At 33.0% G+C, this 25,886-nt stretch overlaps 3 protein-coding genes and 1 long non-coding RNA gene across 4 annotated transcripts; 2 read left to right on the forward strand and 2 right to left on the reverse strand.

Moving 5' to 3' along the window:
* Window positions 1-315: 315 nt before the first annotated feature.
* Window positions 316-3,920, forward strand: LOC107830970 (calcium-dependent protein kinase 29-like). Its single transcript, NM_001326251.3, is given in 11 exon segments — window positions 316-951; window positions 953-969; window positions 971-1,005; window positions 1,007-1,136; window positions 1,857-2,000; window positions 2,222-2,374; window positions 2,628-2,743; window positions 2,948-3,115; window positions 3,236-3,363; window positions 3,456-3,555; window positions 3,642-3,920. Coding segments are annotated over 11 exon segments (1,548 nt in total). The 5' UTR covers window positions 316-469; the 3' UTR covers window positions 3,717-3,920.
* Window positions 3,717-6,151, reverse strand: LOC142177572 (uncharacterized). Its single transcript, XR_012706114.1, has 2 exons — window positions 6,042-6,151; window positions 3,717-4,195 (listed from the first exon to the last, which is right to left on the reverse strand). It is a non-coding gene; the product is annotated as an uncharacterized LOC142177572 (long non-coding RNA).
* Window positions 4,533-6,043, reverse strand: LOC107830977 (plastocyanin B'/B''). Its single transcript, XM_075246727.1, has one exon. The coding sequence runs from the start codon at window positions 5,131-5,133 to the stop codon at window positions 4,630-4,632; it is 504 nt and encodes a 167-aa protein (XP_075102828.1). The 5' UTR covers window positions 5,134-6,043; the 3' UTR covers window positions 4,533-4,629.
* A 14,826-nt stretch (window positions 6,152-20,977) lies between the features above and the next one.
* Window positions 20,978-25,550, forward strand: LOC107791181 (mechanosensitive ion channel protein 6-like). Its single transcript, XM_016613198.2, has 5 exons — window positions 20,978-22,848; window positions 23,405-23,528; window positions 23,932-24,225; window positions 24,315-24,517; window positions 24,952-25,550. Exons 1-5 carry the CDS (start codon window positions 21,149-21,151, stop codon window positions 25,235-25,237), a joined length of 2,607 nt encoding a protein of 868 aa, XP_016468684.1. The 5' UTR covers window positions 20,978-21,148; the 3' UTR covers window positions 25,238-25,550.
* The last annotated feature ends 336 nt before the right edge of the window (window positions 25,551-25,886 follow it).

Raw genomic sequence — 25,886 nt, forward strand, 5'->3', positions numbered from 1 at the left:
ATTATTTTATCTTCTCCAGAATTATTTTACAAATATAGTTCAATAACAAAAAAGCAGACAAGTTTAAGGGTCGTAAATTTGGGACATGAGACATTATTAAAATGTTTCATGAATATCGACACGTAAAGTTAAATTGAACCCACCCTTAGGCGTAAGTTGTCGACGTTACTAGTGTTAAAAATCGTAAGCAAGAAAAAAGTGGAAAATGATACCAAGACCAAAGCAACAATCCAATTATCCAAAGAGGCATAGCAAAAGCAAAGAAAAGCACCTAAAGCTCAACGTAAAAGTCATCAAATATTCCTTGAAACATTTGAGGAAACAAAGAAAAATTCTCTCCAAACGTGCATTACCATCCCAAAGTAGTATTATAAAGTACTCCTACACAACTCTGAAACTACGTACTCCAACTCTCTAGCTCACTGTTTTCCCACTCTCTTGTAATTTCCCTTGTGTCAAAAAAATCAAAATGGGCATTTGTTTCACTAAAGATTTCTGGTTCAAGAAATGGCGCTTAATACCAATAACATCTCAAAAACAACCAGAAAAACCTTCACCTCCAACTCCACCTCCAAAGCCAGTGATCCCTTCTTTCAATACTATGCCAAGAACTAATACTAGTAATATTGGACCAATTTTGGGCAAGCCTTATGTTGAAATTACCACCCTTTATGATCTTGACAAAGAACTTGGGAGGGGTCAATTTGGAATAACATATCTCTGTACTGACAAATCCACTGGATTAAAATATGCATGTAAATCCATATCCACAAAAAAACTTGTAACTCCCAAGGATATAGAAGATGTTAGAAGGGAGATTATGATAATGCAATATTTGAGTGGACAGCCTAATATTGTTGAGTTCAAAGGTGCTTATGAGGACAAGAGTAATCTACATTTGGTTATGGAGTTGTGTTCTGGTGGGGAGCTTTTCGACCGAATTACTGCAAAAGGAAATTATTCTGAGAAAGAAGCTGCAAATATTGGAAGACAAATTGTGAATGTTGTTCATGTTTGCAATTTTATGGGGGTGATGCATAGAGATCTTAAACCTGAGAATTTCTTGATGGTTAGTAAGGCAGATGATTCTCCTTTAAAGGCCACGGATTTTGGTCTCTCTGTTTTCATTGAGGAAGGTAAGTTGCAATTTCCAAATATATAGTACTACCTCCCTTTCCGTTTCAGTTTATGTGAAACGGATTAATAAGTAAAGTGTGTTGAAACGGAAGGAGTACTTTCTTCAAAAATGAGAAGCTACTTCTCAATCAATATTCTAATGTTAATTTCTTCTGTATTGAGTTTTGATGGTTTATTCAACTTACTCCTTTTTCCGCAATTTTGAAGCATATGATCACGTCTACAACCATATTTGCTGATGCCTGATAGTGTAAAGATTTTTTGACACTGTCAGTAATTCTAAAATGTGATGATAGCATGTTATACCATTTTTACCGGATTACTAATTAATGCTTGTCAAAAGAGAATTACCTAATAACTAACCCGATTAAGTAAATATCTTTTATACTGTGAGTGAGTGCATAGAACTTAAACTCAAGTCATTATTCTAACAAGTCAAACTCAAGTCATTATTCTAACAAGTCACTCCCAAGTTCGTGATCATGAAAGTATCCTCAGTTTCAAATGCTTTCTCTATTCAACCTATAGACTGCTAAATATGAAGTATCCCTTAGTGTAGCGCAATTTTATAGCTATCTTGAAGCGGGAAGAAAGAATTTGCTTCATGTTTACTAGCCAGTCTGTTGTAAATGATATATGGATACATAAAAGAGAGATTAATACTATTTTTTAGTTCCCATAATCAACTTGCAACTAAGATTTAAAGAAGTATTCTACAGGAAAAGTTTATAAGGATATTGTTGGAAGTGCATATTATGTGGCTCCTGAGGTGTTACGGTATAACTATGGGACGGAGATAGACATCTGGAGTGCTGGAGTCATTTTATACATTCTGTTGAGTGGTTTTCCTCCTTTCTCGGCTGGTAAGTGGAATTTTTGCCTAGAACAGTAGCTTAGTTTTTTGGACTAAACAAACTAAAAGCCACTCTTAACATGGTATTATATCGTCTGCTTTGGACAGTTTTTCCCAAAAGACCTTATACTATAATGAGTATTTTCTTATCAACTTCCAGTATGGAATTTTGTTCGCACACCCAATATTAGTTGATCAACAACTTGTGTTTACAATTCTCTTGTATATCAGAGACCGAAGAAGGAATATTTGAAGAGATACTTAAAGGCCATGTGGATCTTGAAAGCCCTCCCTGGCCTTTTATATCTGCCTCAGCGAAGGATCTTGTCAAGAAAATGTTGACAGTGGATCCTAAGAGAAGGATCACTGCACATCAAGCCCTCGGTAAGTGGACATACAAATGTTAGCTTCTATCGATAAATCTGCAAAGTTGTAATCCTTATTCAAGTAATACGGTGAGGATATTTCCCCAGTATCAGATGCAAGATGGACTCTATTCTCGTGTGATATCTCTCACTGATGCTTCTGTCTCACAAATGATTTATATATAGACACATAATTCAAGTTTGTCACATTTTAGATTATTGTACAATTTTTTTATATCGCAATAAAATATGAATCTTGATACATGAACCAGAACATCCATGGCTGAAGAAAGATGGTGAGGCATCGGACAAGCCTATCGATAGTGCTGTTTTGGTCAGGATGAAGCAATTCAGAGCAATGAACAAGATGAAGAAGCTTGCCCTCAAGGTAATAACCACTTGGCTTAACATGTCTCCAGGATATTGTCAATAAGATTTAAAGCCCCTTTTAGGTGTCTGTTGCTCCCACAAGATTTCCAAGTGCATATTGTATAGTTTCATATTAGAAAAGCGATGAGATACTTAGTATATCCGTTCGTTAGTTTCTTATTCCTTTCTCCCCCCCTGATGATGTAGTATCTACTGCTTAAAGGTTATTGCAGAGAATTTATCAGAAGAAGAAATCAAGGGACTTAAACAAATGTTTAGCAACATAGATACTGATGGAAGTGGTACAATCACATATGAAGAACTTAAAACTGGATTATCTAGGCTAGGATCCAAGCTCACTGAAGCAGAAATAAAGCAGCTGATGGAAGCAGTAAGATTTTGCAATCTTTTGATTTTCCTAAGATCAAATTTTATATGCAGTCAAAGTTAAAACAAAAGCCTGCTTCATATAACAAAATTAAGTTTTTCCTTCAAATTATTCCTCTTTCAGGCTGATGTTGACAAAAGCGGGACTATAGATTACATCGAGTTCATTACTGCTACAACGCATCGACACAGACTTGAAAGAGAAGAAAACTTGTTCAAGGCTTTTCTGTATTTTGACAAGGATTGTAGTGGGTATGTATTCCCCATCTTCTTGCAAATATGTTTGTTCAAAGTAATACTTGATTTTTAACCGGGGATCATACTGCTTCTTTTGGAATCACCAGATTTATAACAAGAGATGAGCTCAGACATGCTATGACCGAGTATGGAATGGGGGATGAAGCTACAATCGATGAAATTCTTGATGACGTTGACACAGATAAAGTTGGTTATTCTCATAAGCTATATCTCATATTCTAATTTCTTTTCCAGGATTTTTGTTATATATGTGGTTTGCTTAAACTATGCAGGATGGGAAAATTAACTATGATGAGTTTGTTGCAATGATGAAAAGAGGTACTGTTGATGGTGAAGGAAATCATTGATACGTTAACCATTATGCTCTTGCCTTCATTTCTTGCAAATGTGGATCAACTTGAGTGTAAAATGGCAAGCATTCTCTATCAATAAGATCTTTCACTAGTTGAATTTGGGTTGTTTAGTTTGCTCAAGCTGACCTTGTTTATAGTAACTGCATTTGTACTATACCAAGAATAAGATCCATTTACAATGAAGTGCACCTTACCTTATCCTTTGCAGTGGAGAATAATTTTTCAATTGGTTTCTATATGTAAAAGTTTGCTAGTTATTGTTGTGAAAATGGATTAAAGGAAACTTACCTAGTAGTAGGGAAGGCAGCCCGGTGCACAAAGCTCCCGCTATGCACAGGGTCCAGGAAGGGCCGGTCTATTGTACGCAGCCTTACCCTGCATTTCTGCAAGAGCCTGTTTATACGGCTCGAACCCATAACCTCCTGGTCACATGACAACAACTTTACCAGTTACGCCAAGGCTCCCCTTCATACCTAAAAGTAGTATAATTTTATTATTTTCCATCTCAATTGTGAAACACACAACAACAAACGACCCAGTATAATCCCACTAGTGGGGTCTGAGAAGGGTAGTTTGTACGCAGACCTTACCCATACCCTAGGATAGAGAGGCTGTTTCCGATAGACCCTCGGCTCCCTCCCTCCAAGAACTCCCCACCTTGCTCTTGGGATGACTCGAACTCACAACGTCTTGATTGGAAGTGGAGTGTGCTTACTCCTAGAGCAACTCATTCTTGTATCAATTGTGAAACACACAAACCTCTTAAATCCCAAGCTATATAAAGAACTATGTAACTCCACGAACTTATGATTATATCCTCAAAAAGACATACTATTATAATAAAAGATTCAGGGGATTTGAATAGAAACAAGTTAACTATTACACATGATAAAGAGGCTAATCAGAATTAGTTAACAGTAACTTTGCCAACCATTCCAGCTCCCTGGTGAGGTGCACAGTAAAAAGTGTAGGTTCCTTTCTCACTCAAAGTGACAGAGTAAGTCTCCCCTGGTCCATTGAGAAGGTCCTCTTCAGACATTGAAATCTTAGATGCATCAACACCAGCTGGGATTTCATCTTCATCAAATACAACGTTGTGGGGGAAACCGGCATTGTTCTTGAACGTAATTTTCTCACCGGCGCTAACGCTGAAGTTTCCAGGAACAAAAGCAAGACCGCCATCATCGCTACCAAGCAATACTTCAATTGCTAAGGCATTGCTAGCTAGTATTGCACTTGCAGCTGTAGCAACTACAACTGCACCTACATCTTTTACTGAAGCCTTTACTCCCATTTTGGATGTTTGGTTGGTGGACACCATTTTCGCTACATTGCTAATTTTGGAACATGTACCGGATTTAAGGCCACTGAATGATGGGATAGTAACTGCAGCAGAGGTTACACTGGCCATTGTCTTGCTTTTCACTATTCTTGTTACTTCTCTAACTGGCTAAGTGAAAACTTGGGATCAAGAAAGATAAGGAGGGATGATGAGGTTATATTATGTGTCAGATTGAGAAGGAATATGGATTTTTTTGATGTGTGGTGTGTGTTTGTGGATGTGTATGTGGTGAAATGATGAGTTATTATCTGGTAGGAAGGAATGCTATTGGTAGAGACGGATTATATACTCTGACGTGGAAATGGAATTATATCACTAGGAGAATTTGTGAGATGGAAAGTAAAAGAGTATTGGGCTACCAAAAATTAAATTTTTTGCCTTAGTTCTTCAGATTAAAGGATCCTGGGACTAGGTTGGGGTTTTAGTGAATCATAATTTTTTTTTAATAATCGTGATGTCCGAGTCAGCTTGCCCACGCCTCGACTAATTCCACCTAATTACATGTTATCTTCCAAATTGGCAATTTCTGTCTTCAACTTGAACTATATTTAAAATTGAATAATTTATATAGTACTTGTACTATGTTCCCACCTAGTGTCACAAAATAAAATTTTAGATATTGTATGATATTTTTGCAAGTGACGACAACGCATACTTTGTCCATTTTCCTTTTCTTATCTTCATTGTGTGGCATTGATACGAGACACTGTGTAAAGAGGGCGGAAAATTACCATCCAAACACTTGGAAGATAACAAGATTTCTAGCATAAGCAAGTTTTCCCCCCAGATAGTAGATAAATTCAAGTTCCCCTACTTCTTCGTTGATATTTCATTGTAATTCTATAAAGATTGCAAACTAAAAAAATGATCTAAGCGAAACGACATTATTATGAAATGAATGCTAAAGAAGGTGAGTGAATACGTATAACTTCATAAATAGTTCCCCTGCATGAAGTGAGGACTCTGATCGAACATACCTATGTCAATTTTTCATGTCTGGAATTGATGTTCCATTTTATCATTCTCGCTTGCCAAATGAACATGGCAATGTCACCCTAGCATTGCCCTCCCATCGATTACAACATCCCTGTTGAGAGTAAAACATGTTCGATACCTTGATTTTTTCTCTTATCATGTTTTTTTTATCTGTCCAAATCTTGATAGACAGAGTTACCTGATACCTATGTTGACGAGAGACAGCAGATACTCATGTACGCAAATTTGCTCGAACACCATCATTTTAAAACACTGAACCCAAAAAAAAAAAAAAGAGGCATAAGTATTCCCTCTTGATCCAAAGAGTAATTCACATGGATATAGGAATTGATAAACAAGAAAATTTGACAAACAAAAAGTACATTATATTATACTAATATCCTTGAGGGAACTCCTTCATGAGGATGTTACTTCCACCATTTTATACTCTTTTTTGGGTTCGTTAGGGTACTCGGATGTACTACCTGTCCCTTACTATTGACTATGTTGTACTACAACTGTACTATTCTCTTCGTCAATTTGTTCCTCGTCAAACAATAACATTGCATGCAACTCTGTTTTAAAAGATGAAGGTCTTAACTAATTCAGATTAAGCGATTGTGAAATTTTGGGACTACTCTACTTAATTAACTGCAACATTTTCATCGTCAAAATTCTACATCATCTATTGGCCTAACCTTGTACAACGTTTTAAAAGACAAAAGTCCTAAACAATTCGGAGTAAGAGACAGTGAAATCTAATATTGCAACTTTATACTATATGCACACACAACCTAAAATAATTACCCGTAAATATCCATCTTAAACCTTATTACATCAGCTACATATTTGAGGCAGCTATTCAAATTTATATCTACTTTTTGCTCATCAATAGATCTATCTCCGGCGGTGGCATTTTCCCTCAATCTTCTTTCCTGACTTTTCTCTTCACGCAACTGTCCAGTTTCTCTCTTTCTTCCTCAATTTATTCATTTGATCAATTAATCATTAACTCTTGATTTTTATTGATTAAATGAATCCTAAAAAAATTCTGTTGATGCCTTTTGTATTGAAGCTTGTTGTCTCACTACTTGTGCCCAAGCTGTTAGTGAATCTTAGGATATTCGATTGATTGGATTTTCTGAGATTTGTTGTAAGAAAAATGAGATCCATCAATGACGACCTTGAAGCTTGAAACTCATAAGCTGGTTTGTTGAGTTTGTAGTTGTTTTGAATCGAAACTGACTAGCGGGTGTTTGAAATATTGATTAAAAATTGCGGCTAAATTTAAAGTAAACTTGATGGAGATTTTGGAGTTAATTACTGGAATGTGGGTCGAAAATGAGTTAAACTAGCAAATAATATGAAATGTATTATATACCAAAATGGTATATTGTATACCACTTTGATATACAATATTTAATTCAGTCAAATACAATTTATTGCATAATATACAATTACAGTATATAGTAGTATACTATTACAGTATATAGTATAATGTAACAGTATATTGTTAAATGAAGAACACAAGATACCATTGGTATATTGTATGCCATTTTGATATACAATATATAATTCAATACTATACAGTTTACTACAAATAATGTAACAATGTGCTGTCATAATTGAGTTATTTTTCATTTTTTTAATTTTTCTAACTGGGTTCTTTGTTTAAAAAATTTAACAATTCTCATGCTTTGTGCAGATTTTTTCTTAAAAGAAGTGTTTGATGGAGTTCCATGGACGTATTATTCACTGTATTAGAAGTAGATGTAGCAATAGATATAAAATAGTAATATACCTATTTGGTATATTTACATACCATGCTAGTATACTACTGTGTAAAATATTTTATAATAATGTTAGAAACTAATATGCTATTTTATTATATTGATATATTATTTTTGTTATACTAATATATATTTTATTATATTGATATACTGTTAATAGGTAGTGAAAGTAAATGGGGGCTGAAGGGTATGGTCAGGTAAATAATTTTAGGTGCATGGGTATTTTTGTGTGCTATTTGTATATCATGGCCTTTTACAATTTTAAAATTAAGAAAATGACCTTTTTAGATCTCTTACGTGTAAAACACAAATCTCTTATGATAGGGTCATAAAACTAAAAATAAGTTTGTAAAAGCCCACAAAACCTTGTTTTAAAAAGAGAATCTTACAGAAATGTCCCAAAAAAGTCCTAACTTACCAAACTCTAGCCATTAATCATAGACTTACTAAAACTAGCCAAACACCTATAAAAATTGAAAACCCAAAAAAATAAGGTACTTTCTCTCCAAGAATCACACACAAAGATCTCCTTCCATATTTTTAAGCGCCATTAGGAACATTAGATGCAAGACGGAAGGAAAATTTCATGGATGAGGTAGAAAATAAGGTGATGAAATACAAAATATATATATATATATATATATATATATATATATATATATATATATATAAGATTCCAAAAATCTAAGAAAAAAAGGGATTTTTTTTCAGTGGGTATGGTTGAGATTCATTGAAAACATATAAATGAGTCAATATACAAATTTTGAGGAAGATTTGAGGTGATTTGGGCTGATTTGGTATCAAAATTCGTAGTTAAAATCGAGTTCAAAAAATTCTTCTACGACATATGTATCAAACATGTATCACGCATGTATCTCACAGCAGGTATACATGGATATACATGTGATAAACATTTGATACAAATATTATACATATGTGATACATAGTGCGATACACCTATTATTTTTTCATGTTCATTTTCTACTTCGAATTTTCAATTCAAACCACCTCAAAACTCCATCAAATCATCCCAAAACTGAGATTCAATTTCCTTAAAATGTGCCCAATCTATTCTAATAACACACACTCATAAGAAAGCAAAAAATTAACCTTTTTGCTTACAAATAGTTATTTGGCTAATATTAGTAATATTTTATGAACTTGCCAATTTTTATAATAAGCTACTTATAAATGGACATAGCTGGTATTTTCCTTTTTAAAAACTCCCATGTATTTTTGCCTCATTTGCTTATTGGGCTTTTCTTTTGACAGTTGTTCATTTGGTGGTGGTTGGGTGGTGTAAGAGAATTCAGAAAATGTCCCCCTTTTTTTTTTCTTTCTATTTTGTAGCCTGTTTGGCCAAGTTGGAAAAATCTGTTTATTTTGAGAAGTGCTTTTAAAAAAAGGACTTTTGGTGAGAAGCAATTTATGTTTGGCTAATCAATTTGAAAAGAAAAAAAAAATTTGAAAAGCACTTTTGAGCAGAAATTAGTGTTTGGCCAAACTATTAAAAGGTTCTTCTAACTGTATTTTTCTCAAAAATGCTTTTCAAAAAAATATTTATAGGGAGAAGCTATTTTTTTATTTCTCAAAAACTACTTCTACTTCTACTTAAAAGTATTTTTTTTCCTTCAATAAATTTTGGCCAAACACCTTAACTATGAAAAACATATATTTTAATTTCGATAAAAATAAAAAAATACTTTTGACCAAGAAAAAAACTTAGTCAAACAAGCTATTGAACTCCCGAAACTTCTGTGGAGATCAATTAAAATAGTCTTAAAAATAGGGTTAATTTCGGGAGTCCCAGATTTTTATATTCTTTCAGGCTTAGGAGTTGGCCCATGGCTTGAGTGCCAATTGTCCAATTCCTTTGGAGTACTCGTATGTAACTTATGCATATTCCAGTTTTTGTCAAATTCAACCTATTAAAATAAGGGATCAACCTATTAAACAAAACAACAAAGAACAGATGTCATGTACCAAAAAATCAAAAGATAACTAACTAGTATTACTAGCTAGCATATCTTCTTTCTATTCTTTTTTCTGGAGGGGGAAACTATATACTATTATCTTAACGTGACTATTAATTTTAAAAGCAATGCGCAGTCTGCGAGATGAATACGTGTTACATAAACATATTAAGTACTTATTTATGTCTCATTTTTTATTGAATGAGAATCATTGACATTGTTGATTTTGTAGAAGACAAGCAGAGGACAGAGCAGAATAGAAGGAGATAGTTGTGGACTGTAATTTGTTTTCTCTCCGCTTTTGAAATACGAAGGCTCTTGACAAAACATATTAACGACACGTAGAGCCCTGTCGTTTTTGGCCTTTTCGTCTTTTCGATATTGACAACTTGGGTCTGGACCATGAATATTGATCTCCAATTTGTATACTACTCCTCCAATAACGCATTTATATATGCACCAAATTACGTGTTTTTCACCCTACGCTTTATTGGAGAATTTTAATACCGGTTGGTTGGTAGGTTACTTGAAGGGGCGGAAGTAGAGTGCGGGATGTGGGATCGGTCGAACGCAGTAACTTTTGTTCAAACCATGTATTTGTCTTAACAAATCCATTAAAACGTACAATTTATTAATTTAAAACCTAATAACTTAGAAGGATTACAAAAGTTTAAATTCTGGCTCCGCCGCTGATTTGAACTTTCGCTTTGTTGGTAAAGGTTCCAATTCCCATCTTGTTATTCTCTTTCACGTTTCCGTCCATCCTTATGTATAAAAAGTGCGATTTCTTAATTAATGATTAGTAATTAGAGTATATTTTTTAGTGAAGCACTAAATTATTAAGATCATTATAAATGTTTTTCAACATAATATTTATTAATTTACTAAAGTTTACTGCTGAGTACGATGTATAGTAATGATCATAATTCAGTGCAAGTATCTAAATTTTTGTTGTTTTTAATAAATCAACCAGGAGCCATATTTGTACACTTTTATTAATACTATGCCTCTCAAAAAATTGTACAAAGTATGGAGGTATAATTTGGTGCATATATAGAATTCGAATTCTTTAAGATTAAAAAAGAAAAAAAGGTAAGTATCGAATAGAGTATATGCGCCTTTCTGAAAAGATGGGAAGAAACTAACGATGGTAGCAGAAGCCCCAAACTTTTGAAATAGCATACGAATATTGTTTGTACAATTGTACTTATAATCGTGTTTAGTACGGGATTTAATTGGAACACGCGAATTTTTTCTTAATTAGCCAAACCTTAAACAGGAAGGGGGATTAATTAGAAAAGTGCCCTATCTTTGTCTACTCAATTCTTGTAAAGTGTAACTGTAACTCCAGTGTGAATTATGTTGCTATCAGATATCTCAACTCTGATTGACCACTACGTTAGTGTCTCAACTCTGATTGCCACCCGTGGCGTAGCTACAAAGAGCCAAAGCACCGAATATCTTTTATTGAAAAATTATACTCTCCCGTTTTAATTTATGTGAACTTATTTAACTGGGCATGAAGTTTAAAAAAATATAGAAGACTTTTGAATTTATGGTGTAAAATGAGACATATATATTTTATGTGGCTATAAATCATTGCATAAAAGTAAATTGTTTCCAAATAAGGAAAGTGGTCATTCTTTTTGGCACAGACTAAAAAAGAAATAGGTTCACATAAATTGAAACGGAGGGAATATTATGTATATAGATCAATTATTATTTTATATGGGTATATGTAATATTTTGAAGAGCGAACTGTACCAGTAGCGACTTTTATGCATGTTATTTACTATATATCTATAATTTATAATATATTTAAAAATTAATTAATTCATCCAAATTTCAGGACTAAATATCCCTGATTTTTTGTATTCTAAATTTTGAGCTGCTAATTTGAAATTTAGAACTTAGTGTCCAACATTTTAAGCTGCTAATGTGAAATTCAGGTTTAAGTGTCCTGAATTTTTAAACTACTAATTTAAAATTCAGGACTAAGTGTCTTGAATTTCTAAACTACTAATTTAAAATTCACGACAAAAGATTCGAATTTCTGGACACAATTTTCGAACTTTAGGACACGATATCCTGAAGTTTGAACTTTGATGTTTAAACTTCACGACATTATGTCCTGAAGTTTGAGAAATATTTATAAGCATTAAATACATTATAAATTGTGGATATATTTTAAATGAATGATTAAAAGTAGCTACCTGGTACCATTCCACTATTTAAACACTCTTGATATAATTGAGAGAGGTAGCCAACAGTCTAAGGATGATCAAACTAGAGCTGTCAAACGGGTTGGGCTGGCCCGGTTCCGGACCGGCCCAGACCAGCTTTAGCCCGGACCGAAACGGCCGATAGTAAGGGACCGGGCAGGGTTGGGACGGGGACCGGATTGTGCCGAGTAGTTTTTTGGTACCGATTAACCAGACCGGTATGACCCGTTATGATCAAGTCCCATGGGAACCGGTTAACCAGACCGGTTCAATGGCTATTTTTTGATTATTTTTTATTTATTTATAAAGTTGACGATTGTTATACCAAAAAAAAAAAAATCGACTCAGTCCATTAAACACGGAACCGTTCCGGTTAAATTTTGCATCGGAAAAACTTGGAACCGGTAAACCTGGTAAAAAATAATCAGAACCGGCCCGGTAATAAAACCGGTTGGTTCCCTTTTCCTCAACCCCTGACCGGCCCTGCCCGGCCCCTTGACACCTATAGTTCAAACTAGGGTATTGTTTGCAGGTTCAAATCCTTTTGCCTATTTTGTTTTCAAAATTACACGGGAGCACATTGGTCTGTTTGACTCTCTTTTTCAATCTAAAAACTCTCTAGTAAATAACTCTTATAACTTAAAATTTATGTGAAAAAGAAATAGTCAATCTTAAAAGTAGTTTTTTAATTAATAGTTGTTTTGTAAAAACATCTTATATAATTTAAAAGTTAAACTGTACAAAAATTTCTTTAAGAAAAAGATTTATGCAGACTACAAGCCGATCAACTCTCTCTTTTGTTTGGTTATATGCTTACTTTTATTAATAGAATTTCCTTTATTATAATTTTTAATGATAGTTCTGACATATAAAATTGTAGTTCTCTTACAAGTATTTTTATAGTTTAGCTAATATTGCATAATTTGATTTAAATATTTGGTGCACCCATTCAATAATTTTTTTTTGACTTCCTTTAAAGTTTGAGCACTCTTAGCACCACTGATTTCCATTACATAAGCACTGCAATATTTATGACTTTTTTTGTAGATGGAAACACGAAAAAGTGCTTAAATGAAGTGACATGAACGATCAGAATTCATACATATAGTCGATTTCAATAGTTTGGAGTCAAAGTTTAATACTAGTTATTGTTTTTGGTAATAACTGTGAATGTTACCATTAATAACAAAATTATACACCTATAGAGCACCTAGAATTTGCTAGGCCTCATGAGTTCTCTTCTAATTACAAATCCTGGAAAGCAAATATTGACACCTACGAACTCTACCTGTATTCTTCATGTTATCTAGTCAAAACTTAGCTTCTTCCTGTATATTTGATATGACAAAAAAATGTATTTACATTTGTGTTCCTAAAGATCCTCTAGTTCCTAGCTTGCCATGTATGGTATATCATGCCACTCCACACTACTGAAACAACCATCTCTTTTTGAACTTGTTTCTAATGCCTTCTTTGTATCCATTGGAGGCTCCTCTTATGCCCTTTTGCTCGAGCCATATTCCTAGCCATATAGACAGTCCATTCCTGACTATTGTAATTCACACATATTCAGCAAAAAGATGCGCCTGGGTTTCTAGTCTCCCTTAATCACATAAGCTGGATGATCCATCTGGCATTAGGATTTGTATTCTGACGAGTTTTTCCTTAGTTGGTAGCCTATCCGGATTAGCTAGCCAGATGATAAACCTATGCTTAGGTTGCATCATCCTGGTCCATAATAAACTTGCTTCTTGCATTCTCACATGCTCTCATAATAACATATTGTAGCTATTTCTCACTGAATAGGTACCATTAGAAGTGAGTGTGTACTCCCCATTCTGATACCAATTCTCTATAAGGCCTTTGAGAAAATTGAGCTTCTTCTAATGCCAGTTGTAGTCAGCTGGAGCTTTATGGAACCAGATATTACTTTTAGTTTTCATATATACTTCATGAATCCACCTAACCCACAAGATGTCCTCTTTCCTTGCCAGCAGCTAGAGTAATTTCCCTACTGCAGCAATGTTCGACAACCTGCAACTTTTTATGTTGAGTCATCCATACTTTTTTGGTACACACTTTCTCTCATGCAACTAGAGTCAGCTTCTTGTGTTCCTCAAAGCCCCCCAGAGATAGTTCCTACATTTTTTATCCACCTCTTTGAGTACACTATGAGGTAGAATGAAAACAGCCCCCCAAAAGTTGTATATAGAGAAAAACACATCATTTATAACTTGTAATCTCCCTGCATAAGACAACTTCCTTGAGTAGGCATTTGTTATCCTTTTTGTGATCTTACCACTTAGTTGATGGCAATCCAATTTGCTGCATTTCTTTGATGACAGTGACAAACCAAGGTACCTTATAGGTAAAGTACCTACAACAAAACTTTTGGGGTTGTTATGGTTGTAATTGAAGCTTGATTTTGGAGTTATTACTTTCCCAATTTATGTGTGCTTTTCATGCTGCTTTTTTTCATCTTGTATAAACTATTACCTCATGGAAATTAAATTCCAAGTTCACTACGGACTTGCTCTTCGCATCATAACAGGTATCATTAATGAGACATCCTACATTCAGAATATCTGATTGGGAAATCTCACTATAACTAATCGCAACACCATTTTTACCAAAATCTTAAGTCCTGACATTCACCCTTGCAATTATAGCCGGTATGCATCTAAATATAATACCAACAATATTGTATTTTTCAAAATACAATAATTCAAATTTTTATTACTGGCTTGACTAATTCAAATTTCTATTACTATTAAAAGATTCTTCACTTCAAAACTTAAACTAAATTATTTTAAATTAAGAATGGAGAAATCTTAATTTAATCTTCAAATATGGTCTGTATAAATTAGTGGCGAAGTTAGAAATTTTCTCAAGAGTGTTCAAACTTGAAAGAAGTAAAAAATATTTCCCGACAAAAGGTCTTCAATATACTTTATGTACTTTTAAAACCTGATATTTTAACTTTATATACATTGTAATTTTTTCATAAAGAATGGTCAATTGACCCCCTTACTAAAGTCTAGCTTTGCCCAGTGTATAATACTCAGACAACTAAATAGAGATGGCAATAGGGCAGGGTGGGTGAAGCATTGCCCTGGCACAAATTCAACTCGCCCTGCCCCGCCCCATTTAACAGTTTTTTTCTTTTTCAACCTGCCCCGCCTCGCTCTACTTAGCCCTGCCCCGTTCCGCCCTATTTAGCTCCTTTTTTCTTTCTTGCTTTTCTTTTAAGTTTAGAACTGTAAATTACTAGTTGACTCATCTCAAAATTACGCCACTGTCATTTTTACTTAGAATGAGAAATGACAGTAGTCTTAATTAGCTCCTTTTTTGTTTTCAAACAAACATCACTGGACTGCCATTTTTACTTATTGAAAAGGTTACTTTATGCCTGGATTTTGCATTAGTCTTTCTTCTCAAAATTATGCTACTGTCATTTGTATTTAGATTAAGAAGCACATCAGAATTTTTTCCAGCTTCGATTTCTTTCTCATTTACTATTTGTTATTTAATCTCTCATGATGAATTGACTAGATATTACGCTTTAGTAACATGTCATCTTGATTATGACACATTAGGAAAGAAAGAATAATTTTTAAAACTAATTAAATGGGAAGATCAGTATGATTAACCCTTTCAGTTAATACTCATAAGTAAACACATTTCGGCAACTAATTAATTATATGCTTTGCTAAAATGATTTGAAGCCTTTGTACAGAAATATGCGCACCCAAGTGAAGAATACTCCAGTTTGTTTGCTTGTGCTTGCAGCAAAAATCCTGTCCCTACACCTGCCCCTGCCCCATTTATTATTTTCTGAAAATGTGTTTTGGCCCGCCCCGTGATGACTTTGCCCTGCCTTGCCTGCCCTGCCCCGCCCTCAGGGACGGACCTAGGTAGGATCAAGGGTTCAACTAAATCCGCTTCGCCGAAAAAACTTACTATTTATATATATAAATTCATTCAGAATTTCTGTATATGAATAAAAATGAACCCTCTTGTTACAATTATGAGGCGTAGCTCAGTGGTAGTGCGGGTTCAATTGCCGGTAAAAGTACCGGGTTCAAATCTCTGCGGCAAGTTCCTTCTTCTTATTCTTTGTTATACATGAAGGTTAGATTAGTTGTTTGTATTTACTTATTTATTGTTTTAGTTTTAAATTGTTTGTTTATTTTGTTTATATTTTATGTATGGTGTTTCAAATTGCTACATTGTTACTTAACTAATTATAAGAGTAAAACATAAAAATTAAAATTGAAGACAAGCGGAAAAGTTTAAGTCTTACAAAAAAAATGATATAATTTGTATTCTTTAGTGTTAGTACTAGTTTCTTTCTTTGCTTTTCTTTATGTCTTGCCTATTTACAAAATGCAAGATCCTCTTTTTTTTTAATTATTTATTTAAAAGTAGGTAAATTTTGATATATTTTTATTTTATATAACTATTTATCTGTTTTTAAATTTCTTACCACCTCAAACAATATTTTTCAGGGGTATTGTGGAAATAGAAAAAAATACGTCAATTCTTATTGTCGACTGCCATTGCGGTTCTAGTGTTTACTTGAACCCGTTTATATAAAATGTTGGATCCGCCCGGCCCCATTTGCCATCCCTACAGCTAAAAGAATGACAAGAACTTGAACCTTTATTTTTTTCAACATGTTCAGATGGAACAGCATCGTAGCTTTGAATATATTTAAATACAGCTAAAGGATTACGTGTATCCAATTCAAAGTAAAACCAGAATGTTGTCACTTTCGGTACAACTCATTAATGCCTGGTTAACAAACATATGACTCTGCGACAAACATCACCAACCTCAGACACACGTACGGTTTCGATTCACCGCGCCGAATCCTCCAAACCTTAGTTCCCGACACCCTAAACAACAAAAGAATAATTAACTCAGTACGACCAACCACCCAACCGCTTAAACTAAAAATAGCCGGTCAATATACTTTCTCCACATGCTTGATTCTCGTCCTTTGGCCACTCCTCTTACTAGTGGTACCGAGCTTCTTAAGTTCTAATGAACCTGTTTGGCTGGACACAGAGTTTAAGAAAAAATAAAGACTTTTGGAATTTGTGGTCCTAAACAAGTCAGAAAGGGTCCACAGTATTTGTGTGATTATAAAAACTTTTCATTAAGGGTAGAATTAGAAGTTTAAGCTAAATTATTTTCAAATTTAGAAAAGGGTCATTCTTTTTTGAACGGACCAAAAAGAAAATAGGTTCACATAAACTTGAACAGAGAGAGTATAATATATGCATAATTTTTGCATTACATATGTATAATTGGTATAATTAATGTATAATTTATGAATATGATTAGAAAAAATAAATAATGATTATGACCGGCTATTCGTTAAAGATTCACGCATATGGTTTGCAATACTTTTCTATAAAAAACAATCTCGTTATAAATAAAAAATATCCAAAAGTATTTTTTTTCTTCAGATTTTTATGTTATAAAAGATTAAAATATTATTTAAATTTAAATCTCCTAGATATTCATATTTCAAAAAAGTTTGACGAGATAGAAAAACTCTAACTTCATCTTTCAATTTTATGGTTCAAAGTTCACAAGAGTTTTTGAGGTTCAAGATTTCTAGTTTAAACTCATATATTTTTTAAAATTATGTTTTCAATAAAATATGATTAATAAATTTTTATTACAAAATGATAAACACATAGATATTTGAGTTGTTTCCGAGAGCTAATTTTATAAAAAGTTATAACATTATAATTTTTATTATTGTTATTATAGGTGATATATATATATATATATATATATATATATTATTGTTATTAACATAAAATATAACATAAAAATGGGTTTCAAAAAATATATGCATATTCTGGTCATATGTAGCTATAAAAGATAACTGTTGTAGAGAGACCCGGTTGCATAAGAAAAACAATGTTAGACTTAAAGCTTATACAATATTGGATTTTCATGTTAAACTCTGCATTAAACTATTAGTGATGCAGAACATGTTAGTAAATTTCATGGATAGTCATTTAACTTTGTGTTCATTACCCAAAAGTCATTTTTTTGTTACATAAAAGTCATTCAACTCTATATTCATTACCCAAAAGTTATTTTTTTTTTTTGTTACACAGAAATTATTTTACCATGCTCTAGTTATCACAATAGTCACTTTGACCTGATTTTACAAACCTTTCACCTGAAAAGTCTATTATGCCCTTGACATTATAAATCCTCCCATTTATGTAATACCTTCTATATTATGTGCTATATAATATACTTTTACTGATATTTTACTTATAATTAAAATAACTTAATATTATTTTATTTATTATTTTTATAATATATTCGTATATTTAAATTTTTCTTAACGTTAATTTTCAAGATATATAAGTAGCATTATTAAATTTATCGGTAACATTACCGTGAACAAATCTCAAGTTCACGTTCTAAATCATGCTTAATGAAATTTTTTTAATGAAAATTATAAAATCAAAGCTCATTGATTTATCAGCCAAGCTATAACTATTAATCCAATAAATAAAATATCCATATTTAGTACAATGACACATCAGATTAATACTTTCAAAGAAATAATATTAACAGATAAAGCTTTAAAAACTTAATATTAAACACAAATATCTTTGAAACTTTTTTTAAATTTTTTTATTGACAATAATAAACTATCATTCGTTAAACAAATCTGTTTTTATTATTTCAAATAGATATTAAAAAATAAATATTTATTATTATTTTTATATTTAAAATATGCGGATGTATGAATATGATTAAACAAATTGAGTGCCACGAAAAAATTAAATGTATGGATATATTATAAAAATTATAAATAAAATAATATAAAGTTATTTTAATTATAAGTAAAATACCTAGGTAAAAATATATTATATAGTATATAATATAGAAGGTATTACATAAATGAGTGGATTAACGCCAAGGACATAATAGACTTTTCAAGTAAAAGTATTATAAAATCTTACCAAGGTGACTTTTGTGATAAATAGAGCAAAGTAAAATAATTTTTATATAACAAAAGAAAGAAAAGTGATTTTTGGGTAATGAACACAAAGTTGAATGATTTTTACGTAACAAAAAAAGAAAAATAACTTTTGCATAATGAACACAAAGTTGAATGACCACCCGCGAAATTTACTCCAAAACATGTATAATATAAATGCAATGTTTTATTTTCTACACAGTTTTGCATCAACATTGAGGTTCAGGTTTTGGACTTAACAGTAAAATAACTTATACTCCGTAGTATAAAATTTGTATTATATGATACAAGATATAATATTGAATAAGAATGAGAGTATGTATAATAATAGCACTAAAATACCAAGAATATCGTTAAACTAAGTTTTGAGTTGATAATGCAATTCTTGCTTAATAATTTTTAAACCAGTATATGTTATGAAATAATATAAAGTGAAAGTAAAGCAAAAAAATTAGACAAGAAACTTAAAGCAAAGAAAATAGTTTTTTTTTTTATTTTTTAAATTCAGCGAAGAAAATAGTTTGGTGACAAGATTATATTACAATTTTGATGACTTACAAATGGGTAAAGAAATCTCCTATTTATAGGGAAAAAAACAGTTTTGTGACCAAGTAACCCCTTAGTCCCAAAATAATTAGATCGGTTCATAAGTAACTTACTTGCTCCTCAAATAATTTCACAACATACATAATTGTTAATATTTACAATAGTGTAATAATATTTGCACCATCATACGTCATAACATTTCTTATGTAACTATTCGTCAATACAATAGTCATCACTCGGCATTAATTTTTATCCATATTAACTTTCTTTAAGTTTTTTATACAACTTTTAAGAAAAATATTTAATAGTCTTAATTATAAGAGTGTTGTCTAGATTACATTTTACTTCTTCTTAAACATCTCATTTAATTTACATTGCACAAATTAAAATAACAAAGATATATTTTAAAGGAAATGATAAATAGTGACTTATTATTTAAAAATCAAAAGGTTTGAGATAAATTTAATTTGTTGAAAAAACTAATATTTCAGCCGTCCTAATTTATTGTAATGTTGTTTAATTAGATACAAAAAATTTAAAAAAACTTTTAAAATTTGTATTCTAAAAATAAACATCAAAAATATTTTGTAACTATAGATTATTTTATTAAAATAAAATAATAAATTTAAAATTAAATTATTTCTATTTTTTTAAAATTCTTTTAGAAAAAATTTAAAAGGAAAAATACCTCATAAATTAGGATATAAATATTTAAGAAAGGGGGAGAATAATAAGGACCCGTTTGGCCATAGATTTTGCCAAAATAAATTTGGATTTTATTTGGCAAATACATATTTGGCTATAGATTTTGCCTACATTTTGGCAAAATCTCAAATCCCAAGTAGCTGGTTTTGGGTCAAAATATTACTATTATATTTTTTAAAAATTACCCCAAACTTTTGTATTTTATAAAAGAGCCCACAATTTATTATTTTGTAACAATGTTGCTTCGTCTTCTCGGTTACCTGATAGTGTATCATGTAGTTCATTATAAAAATAATAATTTTATATCAAATTTATTTATGTTGAGGACTATGGTTTCCGATAATTTAATGAATATTATTGATAATGATATTGTTAGATATTTGTGATGGTTTTTAGAATTTATAGGTATAAGTGATATTTCATATTTTTACAAAATAAATTTAAAAAATAAATTTTGAAAACTAATGTCCTAAAACATTTTCATCTTAAAATCAAACTTCACCGAAAGAACATTTGAGAACAAATTTGGAAATCTTCTAACTAAATCTCGTGCTCTTACCTAAAGCTACTTTATTGCACCCTCTTTATTAGTACTATTAGTGTATTTAATAGGAGTATTAAATTGCTCTGCGATCTCCCTCCCTCTCTCCTTATGCCACTTACCTTCGACGCCTCAAACTCCAACACCTCATTATCTTCCCTCTGTCATCCCCCATTAAAAAACTCTACTGAGACCAACATCACCTTCTCCTTTCTTTTACTCTAAAATATCACCTTTCCCTTCTTTTACTTTACACCTTATTTTAAGTTGTTATAACTAAACCACTTTAACTTCTTTAATTAATTAACACAATGGACAAACTTAGAAAATCCTTTAAATCTCTTTCCCCTGATAATACTAAAAACACTTCTTCACAGTCTGAAGAAGAACACCAAGTTCTCTTGAACCAAACTGAAAAAGAAGAAAAAACCAATTTTACTATGACTTCTTCTTCCCCTGCTATGGATACATCCGATGCTATGGACGTTATTGTCAAAATTAACACCAGAGAAACCCCAAAAGGTCTTAAAGATACTGAACTTTCCTCTTCTTCAAAATCCCAGTTCAGTAAAAATGGTGGCAGCACTAACAGTAAAACGTGGAGAGATTCCAGTTATGATTTTACAAATGATGATGTTATGAAAGAACAATGGAGTAGTAACAAAGATTTTGACTTTGTAACGGAGTCGCCGTTATCTAGAGTTAATGAAGAGAGTCCCAACAACGGCGGCGGCGTTCTTACACCGAGGGATGTTAAGGTTTCGTTTAACGATCACCTTAACGAAACAAAACGCCGCCGTTCTAATGCTAGTGATGGAGAAGCTGGTGTACAAGATGAAGTTTTATTATGCAGTTCTTCCACCTCTTCATTCAGGTCAAAATCGAGTCTTTTGAAAACGAAGACAAAATCAAGATTAATGGACCCACCTGAACAAGATCATAAGTCTCAGAAGATGACAATGAAATCTGGGTTTTTGGGAAAAGGTAGTGAAATTGATGAAGAGGATCCTTTTTGGGATGAGGATTTACCTGAGCAATATAAGAAGATGAAGTTCAGTACATTGAGTGTTCTTCAGTTGGTAAGTTTGATTTTGATTATTGCTGCTTTAGTTTGTAGTTTAACAATTCGAGTATTAAGGGAAAAGAGAGTCTTTGAGCTTGAATTGTGGAAATGGGAGTTAATGGTTTTGGTGTTGATTTCTGGGAGATTGGTTTCTGGTTGGTTCATTAGGATTGCGGTTTACTTCATTGAGCGTAATTTTTTGTGGCGAAAGCGGGTTTTATATTTTGTTTATGGATTGAGGAATGCAGTGCAGAATTGTATTTGGTTGAGTTTTGTGTTGATAGCTTGGCAATCTATTTTTGATAAGAAAGTTGAGAGGGTGACCCATGGGAAGGTTTTACCTTACGTGTCTCGCGTTTGGGTGTGTCTTTTGGTTGGTACATTCATTTGGCTGCTGAAAACTCTACTTGTAAAGGTGCTGGCTATGTCATTTCATGTTACTGCATTCTTTGATCGGATTCAAGAATCTTTGTTTAATCAGTATGTGATTGAGACGTTGTCTGGGCCACCGTTTGTTGAAATTGAGAACGAACAAGAGGAGGAGGAAAAAGTTATGGCTGAGGTGCAGAAGCTTCAGAATGCTGGAGCTACATTGCCTGCTGATCTAAAAGCAGCCATATTACAGAAGAGACCAATTGGAACAGCACGGACGAGTCCCACGTCTGCTATTGCAAGGAGTCCTGTTTTCTCCAGGGTCATGTCGAAGAAGGAAAAGGAAGAAGAAGGGGGTATCACTATAGATCATCTGCATAGGTTGAATCAGAAGAACATTTCAGCTTGGAATATGAAAAGATTGACAAATATTGTTAGGAAAGGGGTGCTGTCAACTCTGCATGATCAGCTACAGGAATCAACAGATGAGGGTGAATCTGTAGAGATCACAAGTGAAAAACTGGCTAAAGTTGCAGCGAGGAAGATATTTAACAATGTGGCTAAGCCTGGCTCCAAGTAAGTTATTTCCTCTGGAAAACAAAGTTTATTGCTCCTTATTGGAACTCATATACCTTTTAATCTGCCAATATTGTTGCTCTTAAGTTCCTATGTTTGGATTTGCATACATTTCTTGCATTATGAATACCTTGTTAATTTTTCAAGCAGCATTAAAGTGGACGAGAAAGATAGTTTTAGACGTATGCCCATTATTTCATTCTGTATTGTTTTATGCTTGCTCCGTCAGTGCCTTTTGACTTCTTTTTTTTCGGTTCCGCATAGTGGGGGTTGCTTTCATTAGTCCATGCTTTTAAAGGAGAATGATGCTCTTGCATATGTAAGCTACATACTGGCATTGCAACTTTTCTGTTGAAAGTTTTAGTATCTCAGGCTAATGTGCTGAACCTCATTATGTTGTTCGCTGAGTTAAAATCAGCAGGACAATGATAAGTGAAAACTGGAGCGAAATATATTGCCTACAAGTCCGTTATAATCCAAGCTCTTATGCTGTTACATCATCCTGCTTTTCCTTTATCATTTGCTTACTTAATGCATACTCTGGGATTGCCATCAGGTTCATTTATCTGGAGGATTTTATGCGTTTTATGAGAGAAGATGAGGCTCTGAAAACAATACGCCTCTTTGAAGGTGGAACTGAAGCCAAAGGTGTCAGTAAACGGGCTTTAAAAACTTGGGTGGTGAGTACAATTTGCCTATATTCTCCGTGAAGTTTTGAAAAGGCTTACAGTTTCACTTTTTTCACTTAATAGGAATATGCATTAGGGGAAATGTAGCTATTTATGATCTTCAAACTCATTTCAAGGCATTGTTTACAAATTGAATGAAAGATGTCTTAGTTTCAAGAAACGCATTTTCATTATTTTTACATTGTATTGGTGGATATTGGTGTGTGAAGTAAGAGTATCCAGAGAATCTAATATGGTTGTGTTAGATGAATATAGCTGAATGAATTTGAACTAAAAGTAAATGGAAGGTTCTGAATATTTACTATGTACTGGGTAGGGGGAGCATCCATGCGTACAACTTGATTGATAGGATCGACACTTGAGATAGTAAATTTTTCTTTTTGCCCTTTTCCAGGTGAATGCATTTAGAGAACGAAGAGCTCTTGCTTTGTCTTTGAATGATACAAAGACTGCTGTGAAGAAACTGCATCAGATGTTGAATGTCCTTGTGGCAGTTATCATAGTGGTCATTTGGCTCCTTATACTGAGAGTTGCCAACACACATTTCTTGGTTTTGATGAGTTCCCAAGTTCTACTGGTGGTATTCATGTTCGGAAACTCAGCCAAGACAACCTTTGAGGCAATCATTTTTTTATTCGTCATGCACCCATTTGATGTAGGTGATCGTCTTGAAGTCGAAGGAGTTCAGGTGAGAAACTTTTCCACTTTAAAACAATTGATCTGACTGTATTATCATTTATGTAGTAGTAAAAAACACTTCTGATATTTGCGTTCCAGATGATAGTCGAAGAGATGAATATATTGACGACAGTTTTCCTGAGATACGATAACCAGAAGATCATTTATCCAAACAGTGTCTTGTCTATGAAGCCCATAAGTAATTACTATCGCAGTCCACACATGGGAGATGCAATTGACTTCTGCATTCATATTTCCACTCCTATGGACAAGATTGCTGCAATGAAGGAGAAAATCACAAGGTATCTGCAAAGATGCATCTCCTTTTTCTTGTAACATACTTTATTTCAGTCTTGGCATGCTCTCCTTTACTCTTTTATGACGCAAAACACCAGAGGAATTGGATATTCTTATTCTTTGAAACATTACTACTACTGGGTGGCAATAAGGAACTCAAATTGGTATCTTGTACTATGACTTTATAACTTCATTGTAGTTTAACCAGTTGAAGCAAGTTACTTACTTTGCTTTCCAATTTACCAACTCATTCTTTTCAACCTACAGTTCCACTTTGTATAACCTAGTAGTGTGAAAAATCTTTACATTGTCAGTAGATAAAAGTTAAAACTCATGGTGAAAATGTTCCTTTTCACTTTGCCTCCAAGCACAATCAAGAGAAACTGATTAATGTTTCTTGCATTTTTGCATATCTCATGAATTGCTTTTGCAATGGCAGGTTTGTCGACAACAAGAGCGATCATTGGTATCCAGCTCCATTGATTGTAATGAGGGATGTGGAAGACTTAAACAGGATAAAATGGTCAGTGTGGCTTTCGCATACAATGAATCACCAAGATATGGGAGAGAGATGGTCAAGGAGAGCTCTTTTAGTTGAAGAGATGATAAGGATATTCAGGGAGCTTGATATTGAATACCGTATGCTGCCTCTTGATGTCAATGTTCGTAACTTGCCACCATTATCGTCGAGCAGAGTTCCCTCTAACTGGACAATTTGTGCTTAGTCGATCTTAAGATGACTGAAATGGTTGCCGGAGCTATCTGATGTGGGGTGAATGCCAGTGTACTCGAGGCAAATTCAACATACAAGCAGTGGGTGGACGATCTGGACGTGCATTCAATGTCTCTTATTCGAGCTATATATTTGTATATAGAAAATTGAAAAATGAATGTTAATATCTTTTAAGAGGTGCAATACCTCATGCTTATTATAGTTAAAGTTATCTGTAGTTAGTTTTTAAATATCCGATGGTCAATAATCGGCTTCTCTCGTTCAAGTTTTTGACATTCATAAATGAACTGCATTTGTTCTATTGATCACCAATTTTTTGAGTGAGGGCTTCTAGACCAACGAGAATCCTAAATTTCATTAGAAGGGTTATTTTTTAGCTAGCGTTTGGACATAAATTTTGATTGAAACTGGAAAAAAGAGTTTTTGAAGTTGTATTGAAAAATAAATTTTGAAAGTTGAAGTAGTGTTTGGACATGCATTTTATTTGAAGAAAAGTTGAAGTTTTGTGAGTGCAAGAAATATTTTTGCCATAAAATTGCCTTAAACTAGTTTTTGGGAACTTGAAAATTTTTGAAATCTTTTTTCTCAAAACATGATCCTATTTCATAAACAAACGATATTTTCAATTTTTTTTTAAAAAA

The sequence above is a fragment of the Nicotiana tabacum genome, chromosome 23, assembly GCF_000715075.1.
Source record: "Nicotiana tabacum cultivar K326 chromosome 23, ASM71507v2, whole genome shotgun sequence".
NCBI lineage: Eukaryota > Viridiplantae > Streptophyta > Magnoliopsida > Solanales > Solanaceae > Nicotiana > Nicotiana tabacum.

Bases quoted from the DNA above. Each gene is read 5' to 3' on its own strand.
- LOC107830977 (XM_075246727.1), bottom strand. From the start codon at position 5,133: ATGGCCAGTGTAACCTCTGCTGCAGTTACTATCCCATCATTCAGTGGC.
- LOC107791181 (XM_016613198.2), top strand. From the start codon at position 21,149: ATGGACAAACTTAGAAAATCCTTTAAATCTCTTTCCCCTGATAATACT. The intron at 22,849-23,404 runs GTAAGTTATTTC...GATTGCCATCAG, and splicing joins GTGGCTAAGCCTGGCTCCAA to GTTCATTTATCTGGAGGATT. The intron at 24,226-24,314 runs GTGAGAAACTTT...TTTGCGTTCCAG, and splicing joins TTGAAGTCGAAGGAGTTCAG to ATGATAGTCGAAGAGATGAA.